At 40.2% G+C, this 12,156-nt stretch overlaps 1 protein-coding gene across 1 annotated transcript in view; it reads right to left on the bottom strand.

The window, feature by feature from the left end:
- Window positions 1-1,086: 1,086 nt before the first annotated feature.
- Window positions 1,087-12,156, bottom strand: part of Tmed8 (transmembrane p24 trafficking protein family member 8) — a 40,463-nt gene continuing 29,393 nt past the window's right edge. The window contains exons 4-6 of the mRNA XM_003472325.5: window positions 10,860-10,986; window positions 10,356-10,661; window positions 1,087-9,098 (exon numbers count right to left, since the gene is read on the bottom strand). Coding sequence (XP_003472373.1) covers window positions 8,881-9,098; window positions 10,356-10,661; window positions 10,860-10,986 — 651 coding nt within the window. The 3' untranslated portion in view covers window positions 1,087-8,880. The remainder of the gene's footprint in view (window positions 9,099-10,355; window positions 10,662-10,859; window positions 10,987-12,156) is intronic.

Here is a 12,156-nt window from a genome sequence, read left to right as displayed (position 1 = left end):
TGGGAGAATACTCCAAACTCTGGTAACTGCCGAGTTTACCACAGGGTTAAGATCAAGACTGAATGTCAAAAGATGCAATTTGTGAGCTGCTTTATAGGATTTTGAGTTATGTGAAGGTCAGTGACAGGACAGATATACTGCTTTTAAAAATTAAAAAATAATTAATTCTGTTATCTATTCATGACACATTTTATCCAGTATATCCAAACATGACTTATTAAAGATCTCTAGCTATATTGCTGGTTGTGGTATACTTTAGTGGGCATATTACATGCATTAAACTCATTATTTCAGACTCCCTAATTATATTTCAGGCTCTATAATACTGTATGTTGTAAAGGAAAACAGAGAATGGTCTAGCAGGTTCATCTCAGAGCCACAGACATCACCAAAGAAAATATTTAATGGTACCTCTCCCAGGTTTGTCTTCATTCTGTAGTGCATACCAGAGGGCTATGAAGTAGTAGTATTTTAAAGTAAGTCAAAGATATGTTACATTGACATTTTTGTAAATGACAACAGCCTGAATATTATTCAGACTATGTTAGTGATAAGCCTGGTGTCCAAAGTACTGGTTCCAAATCTGGGGAGTGTGTTCATGAGAATATGAGCATCACTAGAGACCAAATACTACATAAAATTTAAGTCTATTTATTAATCGTCACTATAATCCCAATTTTTCCAAACCCAGCCTCCAGTTCTTACTACTCTACCATCAATTTAAATGCAGATTAAAGATTTATCATTTATCTTATTCTCATTTTTTCTAAATCTTTATAATCTTAATAGATTTATATAAAAAACTCATGTGGGTTGGATGTAGTGGTGCATGCCTATAATTGCAGTACCCTGGGAAACTGAAGCAGGAGGCTTGTAAATTCAGTCCCAGCCTGGACAACTTAAATCAAGACCTGGGGTCATGTGAGCGATTAGGAGTGTATACCTCAGTGTGAAGGTCCTGGGTTCAACCCCCAATATTACACTAAATAAATAAATAAATAAAGTTTCACAGAATATCTTTTCTCTTAAAAGGTGATGAAAGACCATTTAAAATGCAAATCAGATTCAATAAAGTAACTCAAAATATTTCAGTTGCACAGTGAAAAAGTTTATTTATGACAGATTTCAAAACTCTGAAGACAAAGAATGCACAAAAGCGTCACAAAATTGTTACATAATATAAAACCACAAGAACCAAACTACTTAAAGAACATAACTCAGGATAGAATATTATCACAACAACACATTCAGTGCCACAGGGTAATAAAATCTGGTATTTTAAATGAAAAAAAAAAAAACCACTCAGTAGGACATAAGCAACAATTTGGGGTTCTTAACATAGAAATTGTTGATGTTGACACATTCCTCAAGGTAGGGTGATATATAAAACAAGGTGTCTAAAATAGATGATTAGTGGTTGTTTTTGTATTTTAAAGAAAAAATGCTATGGTATAGTTTCCCTTCAAAATCCTCTTTTTAATGTCAGCATCCATGTACACTGTAGAATAGAAAGACTATCTTCACAGTTGGCAACTGCTTAAATATTGACCAAGGAAACACTTTCAATCAACTAATAGAAGAGTGCATAGCAACAAGCAGAGCTTTCAGAAATATAAGCTAAATGGCATAAGGTAGTTTAGAAAATCTTCAAGCACCTCCCTGTTTTCCCATTATCCTGGCCAAAGTCTTTCTTAGAATGCACTATTTTGATTATAAAGCATTCACAGATGATTTTTTTTTTTAATCGGTACTGGGGATCGAACTCTCAACTGCCTGCTTGCAAGGCAGGTTCTTATGCTGCTAAGCTAAATCCCCAACCCCTTCACAGATGATTTTTTTAAAAATTCAAAGCATCCCAGCATTTCTTCTGGAAATTTCGAAACACTTCCCATTATTATTAAGGAAAAATGGGCATACCAGAGTCATGGGTCATAGGATTGCTTTCTGGAGACTTTACTTGTTCTCTAACATGGCTAAATGGAAATAACTCAGCTTGGTTCAATGGAAGCTAATTCACTCATGGGACAAAAATCTCTGAAGAGACACAAGTGGTATTTTAAACATGGACTTAAGTAAAATGTACAATTTAGGACATAAGAGACGGGATTAAGATATTTTCTAGATGATTCATGGCCTGAATCTAAAGTCAACAATAACAATCTCTAACAAAGAATACTACAGACTAGGCATTTCAACCCTGAGAGATGAAGTTCAAGAAGACAGACCCTTAAACTAACAGGGAATTAAAGGCTCGTCAATAATACTACGTACCACTGGTGTACCATTGGTATATACTATTATACCAGTGATGGCAAACCTATGGCACACACGCTGCAGTGTATCATTGAAAGTTCTAAAAGGTTTACCATCACTGCTATATACTATCATATTTCAACCCAAAACTTCAGAATTGTCTATAATCTCATATCAGAATTTAGAAAATATAGTCCCTGAAAGTAATTTCATATATATTATTTTACACTTAGATAAACAGAACTATCTGGTAAAACGATAAGAAAATTGTGAAATTTCATAACAATACCCGACATTTAGACTTCTAGGATGGCTTTTCATCATATTTTACAATAGTGGTGGTGAACCTACAGTACATGTGCTGCAGGGGATATCACTGAAATGTGTCACTGAAAGCTCAAAAAGGTTCACTCTCCCTGTCTTAGAATGAAGAAGAGAATGACATGAAATGTGGTCTACATGCCTGCGGCCTAGAAAAACTGGTACACATAACAGCAATCGGATCATGAGTTCAAACCTGTGACTAGGATTACAAACAACTTCAAAGCCACTTGTCTTGCCTTTGGACTTAGTTCATAAGGAATTAAAATTTCTAAATGAGCCATGCTATCTATACTATATCAGGCTTTGGGCCATTAATTGTGTTTGCCTAACTTCCATAAAAGGGATTCAAACAGGATAGCCTCTGTGTAACCCTCCTGGTTCAAGCAGGGACAATGCATACTCCAGAGAGGAGTGACTCTGAAATCTGGCTATACAATGCTTAGCAAAATTTTCTAAACTTTGGGTCAGATACTGAGGCCTAATCTCATCATTTACCAATAGCTGAGATGGTATTTAGGGATTTTCCATAGGTGCTAGATGAGTTTCACAGAGCAAAGGGCTGCCTCTGACCATCACCAGATATACACACAAAGCCAAGGCATTTCTTGCCTGAATGTCTCCCATTCCCAAAAAGAGGCCACGGTGGGGGTGGGGAGGAGTACTTGGGTCAATGGAAAGCAGATACTTGTGACTGGTTTTCATACTCACTCCCTGCTCTCCAAAGCAGCATATGTGATGACTCCCTGAGCATATGTGATGACTCCCTGATTCCACAAACATACAATGGCTACAAGGACTTATTCTCTATAAAGAACATACATCCTTTAACAAGCTTCCCCTCACACAGCAACAAAATGGAATTACTTTCCTTCAGACAGAAACACCAAGACTCTGCAGGGATGGCTGCTCTTCCCTTTTCCAGCATTTTATACCTAGACAGAAACCAGTTAAACACTCTGAAAAAAAAAAAAAAAAACTACTTAAGTTGATGGGGACCTTTTATTCCCTAAGGGAAACTAAATAGAAGTCTTATGAGGGACAAAAGTCTGTGTGTGGTGTGTTCAACTTACTGCTTTGTGTCCACTCATCTCACAGAGATTAAAAATGCCAAGGCAGTGAGATTCCAGTGGCCCACCCATTACCCAAAACCACTCATATAGTTTTAGACTCTTAGGTAATAATAACCAAAATGAAATTATTTCATCCTCTTGGCTGTATCCAAAACCAGTTGTGGTGATAGTACCACAAATGGAATTAACTCCTCTAAGCCTTTTTCTAATTCCACTATTTTTTTCATGGCTCTAGTCTCATAAATTCCAAAGAACAGAGAGACAAAATCATCCCTCAGGTCAGAATTATGCTTTTCAGAGGAGTCCTATTCAAAAGTCTTTCTTTCTTTCTTTCTTTCTTTTTTGGTCTTTTTTCCTTTTGATCGATACCAGGGATCGAACTCATGACTGCCTGCTTGCAAGGCAGGCGCTTATGCCGCTGAGCTAAATCCCCAGCCCCTCAAAAGTATTTCTAGATGGAGCTGAGTGTAGTGGTGTGTGCCTATAATGCCAGCACTGGGATCACAAATGGGAGCCCAGTCTGGGTGACTCGGTGAGGCTCTGTCTCAAAATAAAAAATAAAAAGGGCTGGACCTGATTCCCAGTACTGCAAAAAGAAGAGAGTTTCTAGTTGATTCTGTCAGAAAGACCATAAAGGGATGTGGAGATTCTTAATATACACAAGGAGAACCAGTAAGACTTTTAGGTTAAAGAACAATTATAATGAACAGAATGCAAAGTAACACATCAAAAGTCAATCAGGATAGAAGAAGCAAAGTTCCTGGATATATCTGAGAGCTCTGCTTTCTCTTTCTGTTTTCAGTCCTTGCTATCAGCTGAAAAGGCAGTTCTCAGGTGGCACAAAATTACTTAGTTTGTGCCTACCTCTCTCTCCACTGAAATAAAAATCTTTTTCATATATGTTGAAGTTACTCAACTCTGTACCTTAAAACCACAGCCTCTGAGGTTAAAAGGTAATTTTTTTTGCAGAGAAATGGTCTTTAAAAATATATACAAAATACAGACTTTACAGTTTGGATTTTACTTAATCTTCTTATGAGGGACTAGACTGGGGCTCTGCAAAAATTCTGTGTTATAAATTTCACAGTACTAATTCCACTGATTAACATAAGACTTAATGAGCTTACAGATGCAATTCTTCCATATCTATATTATAATGAGACTTTTATAGACACTTTTACAAGTCTACTTTGCTTTCCTAAATAACAGATAAAAATATTTTTAAAGTGCATGAATCAATTCATTATGAAAAAATATTCTAATTTCAACTTGCTATCTACTTCTGTAATAAAGCTACATGTTAAGCATTTAGTTTGAATTTCAGAATCCTGAGGATGTGTCACAAAGCAACATATAATAAAAGTCTCCAGAGCAGCTTCTCAAGTACCTTCACACTGACACGCTAGTTAGAAAGGAAAATGGTGGTGATCACAGCCTGAGGAAGGAGAAGTCAGCATTAAGTTTTGAAAAAGGGACCAGATCAGTGACACCCCAAGTAAGCCACATTGATGAAACAGGCCTGCTAAAAACCCAGGCTCTCTAACACAGAACATTCTCTAATTGGACACTTGTCAAAAGAAATGTGTTGAAATCATCCTTATTTAAAAATTAGCATTTAAAGCTGAATATAGTGGTGCATATCTATAATCCCAGCACTTGGGACACTGAGACAAGATGATCACCTTGAGACAGCCTAGCTACACAGTGAGTTCAAAGCCAGCCTGAACTACATAGTGAGACCCTGTCTCAAAAAACCAAACCAAACCACAACAAAACAAAAAAATTAAATTAGCAGTTGGACCAGACATGGTGGCACACACCTGCAATCCCAGCACTCTAGAGGTGAGAGAAGAGGATCACAGCAAGTTGGGGGCCAGCATAGGCTACACAGTGAGACTGAGAAAAAAAATTAGCAGTTGATAATTTTAAATTCAATGTGCCACATGCATGTGTATTTATACTTTTTTATTTATTGAGAATTTTCACCCAAAAAATTCTGGAAAAAGTTAACACTTTAAATATGTCTTCTTGGGGTGGGGATGGAGCTCAGGGGCACAGCATCTGCCTGGCAAGCTCAAAGTCATGTATTCGATTCCTATACCAAAATAAATAAGTGAATAAATATATCTTCTTAGTCAGGCATGATGGCACACGCCTGCAATAGCTGCACTCAGGAAGCTGAGGCAGGAGGATTACTCGGAGTTTGAGGCCAGCCTCCAGTCTGGGCTACATAACAAGTTCAAGGCTGGCCAGAACTACACAGTGAGACCCTATCTCAAGAAAAAAGAAAAAAAAGTCTTCCTTTCTAGAAGTTTCAGCTCTCAACAAAGTAGCAAACTAAACAAACAAAAAAGAACTTAGTCATTCTGTGTAAAGAATTCCAATCTCTGCCCTATTATTAAGCAATTTCTTTTAACTGTTTCTTAATAATTATTTGTGCTCTAGAAGTCAGGGAAGGCATGAAGGCAAATGATTTTTCACTCGTTCTATAAACTAAACAGGAAAGGACTGAAGAAGCAACTACCTGTAGAATTTTCTGGGCCATAAGTTCTCGGTAATTACCTGTAATTCAGTAAATTAAATTTTGTTCCTACAGTTCAATATTTTTAGAAACTTAGTATGAGAATAATGACTGTTAAAATATCTTCCTCTAGTTATTTTGTGCTAATGGAACAAAGAAACCCCACTGACAAAAACAAAAAACAAAAAAGCAGTAAGGAATGTAATATAACAATGTTGAGGACTTCAAGAGGGACCAGACAAGAGGCACACGCAAGTGAGGAGAACAAGTCTTCATATTCCCCTCATGCAACAAAACTAGGATTCAAAAGAAAATACGCAAAGACAATCCCATGGCAAAAGGAAAAATTAACTTGTGCTATGCTTGGGAGCTTACTCTGTATGACCTGATGTTCCATTTTGAAAGAAAGTTTGAAGTTGATAATAAACAGGAAAAATAAGTGTGGCTTTCACTGACTGGAAAACAGCTCAGTAGAAAATTATTTTACAAAGTTTATATTCAATTAGCTAAGGCATGATTTAGTTTCGGTGATAAAAAGAGTCCCCCAGCTATCTGATGCACAGCAAGTTTGCTTTTCACTGCCCAAACAGTCACTAAAATAACTTATCGCAATGTATATACATTTTGGCCAGTGGAATCTTCTACAAAATGCATCTATGGTGATAAAATAAAGGAAGTGTGATGCTGCTGAGAGAAGGGGAATGTTATGGCAATCCAAAACCCACTATCCTATTTGGGTTCTGCTCCTACGGAACAGAGGGGCAGATGTACTGTGCTTTGTTCCTGACAATATGCTACCATGGAACTACTGAGTGTCCTGCTGTTCCAGTGATTGCTTCTATAGAGAGGAGAATGTGAGGCGTCCATAGAATGACGGCACTGCCAAAGGAAACAGTGTGAAACAGAGGACTATGAAACCCTGGAATCAGTGACTAACTAGTCATGGGATTGGCGAGTCAGTTCCTCTATTCTCAAATCCCAGCAAATGGGCAGACTCCCTCACAATTTAGAATTGCTCACAGGGGGCAATGGGCTGTCCCTAAACATGGGCTAGGCTACAGTCACCCATGCCTGAAAGGCAGACTCCTCCCAAAGTATCACAGGACTGACCTGCGAGAATGAACTTAATCACTTCCCAAATTCTTTTACAATCATCATTTTACCTCTGTAAAGGCAGTGGCCTTTGTGGCTCCGAGCAGATGGGAAGCTTTCTGAGAAACAGATGGGAACGGCTTCGAAAGCAAAATGAAACATGCTAAAATAAATAAAGTAATAAATAAATCGAATCATTCAAGATTGGAAGGGAGTAACAAACTTAACACAGGATTAAGAAATAAGGAGGTACAGCTTGATTACTGAGGGCCCCACCTCATCTGGTGCTCCTTCTCCACCCGAGGCCCTGGCACCTGGGACCCGGTCGCTGGGCATAGCACCAGCTGTGCCCTGTGCCCTGACTCCTGAGCCTCAGGGTGAACAGTATAAGGAAGGCTGTCACCAGGGAAATGCAAGCTTTGGTCAAATAAAGAACACATACAATCAGCAGCAGCTGTGAGGTTTCATTACCACCTTTCCTAAGGGACTTTAACCAGCTTAAAAGCTTTAAGCCTGCAATCCAAATGTCCTAAGACCAGAAACTTTGGAAACCTGATTGAATTGCACTCCATTTGATTCCAATACAAAATTTCTAATAATACTCTTACCATAAACACAGGAAGAAAGAAAAGTAGGGAATCTGGAGTGTTTTTTTAAGTTTCACTCTCAAATGGTATCATTCCTTCCTTAATTGTATATATTTTTAAAACTGAGTCATACTTGACTTTCAAAGGTGTAGGTTCTGAGATCAATTCAGTACCTAATTCCCACCCTTTCTGCTTTCAATTTCTGGTACCCTTGGTAAAGGAAACGAGTTCTTGAAACAAGAAGTGATGGAGGCCAATTTTCTTCCCAGAAGATCTTAGGTTACACTGATCATCACTTTAGATTGCATGAAAGTTCTTGCTGTATGGCAAAAACACAGATTTAGGAAAGAGAAAAAAAGAGTCTAACTACCAAGAATAATATTCTTCCAAGGCAGTGAGGTCTCTCAGCCTGTTTCAGAGACCAGGAATACCCAGCAGGCAGGAATATGGCAGTGGTAAGAAGCTGGACAGAGCTTTCTCTACCCAAGACATTGGGCTCCATCACGAACAATGTGCTTTTCCCTCTTCTGGCATCTCAAAAAGTAAAGAGGGCAGGCACCACCGAATGCACTGACATTTCAAGAGCAAGCAACAATCTGAATGATAAGCCTTATACCAACACAAATCTATTTTTTGTGTGTGTGGGTACCGGAAATCAAACTCAGGACATTATGCTTGCCAGGCAGGCACTGTGCCACTGAGCTATACCCCTGGCCCCACAAATCTGTTTTTAAAAGGAAACATTCTACTTCCTTTTAGGCTTTTGCCTGGTAAGTGCCTTCAGAGAGGGGTTTTCTGGAATCTGAAGCAACAAGAGCGTGAGTCAGGGACCACAGAACAGGGACGCTACACCATCAACTGCAGAAGCCGAGAAAGGGAAAAGGCTATGTGGGGTCAACAGTCAGGCATGCCAGGCGGGGCATGAGGCCCAGGAGCCTCACACAGACTTTCAGCTCTTGCCTATCCAAAACAAGAGGCACCAGCTTGCAGCCTGCTTCAGCCAGCAAACACGCCTGCCCCATCCCAGCACCCTTCAGCCAGTGTAGTAGATGTGGAAGTAGAGAGTCTTGTTGCGTAGCAGGGAGTAGGAGTTGTCAAACTTGAGCAGGTAGATGCCCTCACCAGGGTAGTCATGGCTGCCCGCCTGCACATCTCGGTGGCTGTCCCGCCGGTACACAGGCATGACCTCCCCATAGCGACCCCGCAGGGAGCTCCTGGAACCTCTCTCCACATCTCCCACAGGGACGGGCTCTGCAAGAGCAAAACAGCAGAGTATCTGGATGTGAATTCAGAGACTGACTACCTTCTACCTGAAGATAGAGGAGGGTGGGTAAGGAGGACCCTGTGACTTCTGCCTAGGGGATGTTATTTGCCCAACATGGGTATTTTAAGATATTTTTTAATCTTTTTGGTCATTACAGTGACTACTGAGTGAAACTGACACTTAGTACCTCAGGGTTCAGGAGTGCTAAAAATCAGCACAGCACCTCTGCAACAAAGTGGTGCCCATCCAGATGTCAGTGATGCCTCCACTGAGACATAATAACGGGTTGATGAAGTCTATATACCTGGATGCTTCTGAGTGGGGCAGGCATTTGGAGGGTAGGATCTGAAAATTCTTTCATCTAGTATGTTAATGACTATCTAACAAAAGTAGGAAATACAGATACATATATTATGCAGAGTGACCCTAAAACTTCTACCCAAAAAGCAGCAAGTAAGTTATAAGGTCTTCCTCCTCCATGAATATCTACAGACTTCCTTGCAGACCTGAAGAAGCAAGTTAAAGGACTGATTTTAAGGTTATACAAAAAAATCAAGGAATAAAGCTAAAGTTTAGAACCTACACGTAGATTATCCTCCCAAAATGTCTAAGGACCATCCTGAATAGACATAGAGACCACTTTTAAAACTGCTCTGGCCATGAAACAGAGAGTAAACCCAGTAGTCAGTCAGTTATGAATTTGGAAGGGAGAAAGAATTGGCACAATTGGCAAATTACAATCACTCAGTTGATTCCAGGCTGAGGATAAATATCCCCAAGTGAAAAGAGAAATATAACATAACCTCAGTTTTGTTTTGTTTTAGAATCAGGATCTCACTATGTAGTCCAGGCTGGCCTCAAACTCACTATGTAGCTCAGGCTGGCCTAGTGCTAGGATTATAGGCATGCACTACCATGCCTGGCTCAGTTTTATATATATTGTAGAAAACCCTGATTCCCCCACTCATCCCCATCTGACAGAGAGATTTGGGAAGCAACTAGGTAATGAATAAAAGGAAAGGAAGCCTTCAACTGAGGTATCAGTACCAACCCATCGGAATGTTCTTCGAGGGTCTGACTGGCCTGCACCACTCAACTTTAGCCTGCTACACTGGATCCCTCTAGTGTTCCTAGATTCTTCTTACCTGTGTTCTAAGCAAGAGGCTGCTACTGCCCAGAAAGTGGTCATTAGTAATTAGGTTGAGCCAGAGAAGAAAATTGCAAATTGTTAAAATTTAATTTACCTTCGATCTCTTCCTCGTCATCCTCTTCTTCCTCCTCATCCTCACTGGAGTCACTGACCTGCACAGTTATGTCAGTGCTTGTTACAGGGGTCCAGTCAAAATAAACTCCAAAGCCAATGTCATAGTCATCAGTCGCAAACTCCCAGCAGACACGCTTCCCCTCTGGATGGGTAGGTACCCGGATGGTCACCACCTCACCGCGCTTCACCACCAGACGGCTGTTCTTCTCTTTTCCCAGCTTGCTTTTGAACTCCTTCACTTTGGCAAAGGTCCAGATGCATGGAGGCGCCATCAGAGGCGGGGAGACTGAAAGGATAGGCAGATTACTGGGAAGCTTGTGCCACACCTGACATTTTTAGAGATTAATAGTTTTAAGACGTTCTGTTGGTTTCTCTCACTTCCTCTCGTGAGTCCTTTTCTTTCCAGCCATCTGCCTGCATTCTTTACATAGCTACTGAAAACATACAAACAAGAAAACACCTTCTACATTTCCAAAGGTCTCACCTTTCCTGTGATCCCCCAGAAGATCTGCAGATTCCAAATCAGATGAAAGAACATCGATAGCTCCTGTGTGCTCAGACTGGATCATAACGATGTCCCCAGATCTTTTTGGAACTTGGTACTTGGCCATCTGCATAACAGAACTCTAGTTAAAAGACACATTAGAGTAGCAGATTCCAACAAAGCCTGATCTATTCAGCCATCCACTCCCTCAACTCAAAGCTTCAAGTGCTATTCAATATTCCTTCTTTTTACTGGGTACAAGTTGCTAACAAATTTTATACATTTAACATCGCCAAAATGTTCCATAGCTTAAAGATTCTCTCTTGTTCTTTCTACCTTTTGCAACTTTTGCTTCAGACTTTGTAAGGTCCTTGTTCACAAACATCCTCTCAGCTTGTTACTGAGCTCTGCATCACCTGTATTTCTGGGCCATGCCTTGGTGTCACCTCAGTCCACTCAGGACCACCCTGTGGTTTCTCTTGCGACAGCTCTCACACCTGGGGTTTAGCTCAACTCCTATTCTGCCACATATTCTCCTGCTACAGGGTTACTTCTACAGCGGGTGCTCCTTCCCACTCAATGCTTACTTCTCTTTACATCACCATCAGTCAGTTCCCCCAAGGCATTATAGTCCCTGTCTGTCTGCCTATCTCTCTGTCTATCCCCCCCACCCCATGGTACTAGGGATTTAACTCAGGTTCTTCTAGCTGAACTTTTCCTTTTCCTTTTCTTTTTTCCTTTTTTTTTGTCTTTTGAGTCAGGGTCTCCCCATGCAGTTCAGGCTGGCCTTGAGCTCACTTCGTAGCCCAGGATGGTCTTGAACTCACAATGATCCTCCTGACTCAGTGCTGGGATTACAATTTTTACTCTTCTTTTTGAGACTCTCACTAAGTTGCCCAAACTGACCTCATGCTTGTGCTGTCTCAACCTCCCTGCACTGGGATTACAGGTATGTGCCACTATGCTCAGTCTCACTCTTTTTTCCTTCTGCCTTCCCTTTCCCTTTGCCTCTCTTTCATTCAGAACTCAGAGTACATGTCTCACCCTCTGTCACTAACAAAGTTCTATGAATCATTACAATTTTGTCTTAGATCACTTCTAGGATTTGCATTTGAACAGTACATTTGTTGCCAGATATTGACTTGTGTGGAAGAATACAAATGGCAATTGATACTCACAGCCCTCACTTATCATGTTGAAGCCTGCAAACTCTATAATGGGTTTCCTTTTGAATCACTCAGATTATGCCCTTATTTTATACTATTATGCCTCTAGCTCCTGCCGGTTCTCTTGCTGG

This window comes from Cavia porcellus, unplaced genomic scaffold, assembly GCF_034190915.1.
Source record: "Cavia porcellus strain 051 isolate PalLab524CR breed Dunkin Hartley unplaced genomic scaffold, mCavPor4.1 scaffold_31, whole genome shotgun sequence".
NCBI classification, from domain to species: Eukaryota; Metazoa; Chordata; class Mammalia; order Rodentia; family Caviidae; genus Cavia; species Cavia porcellus.
Note: the sequence above shows the minus strand (reverse complement) of the source record. Positions and strands in the feature narration are given on the sequence as shown.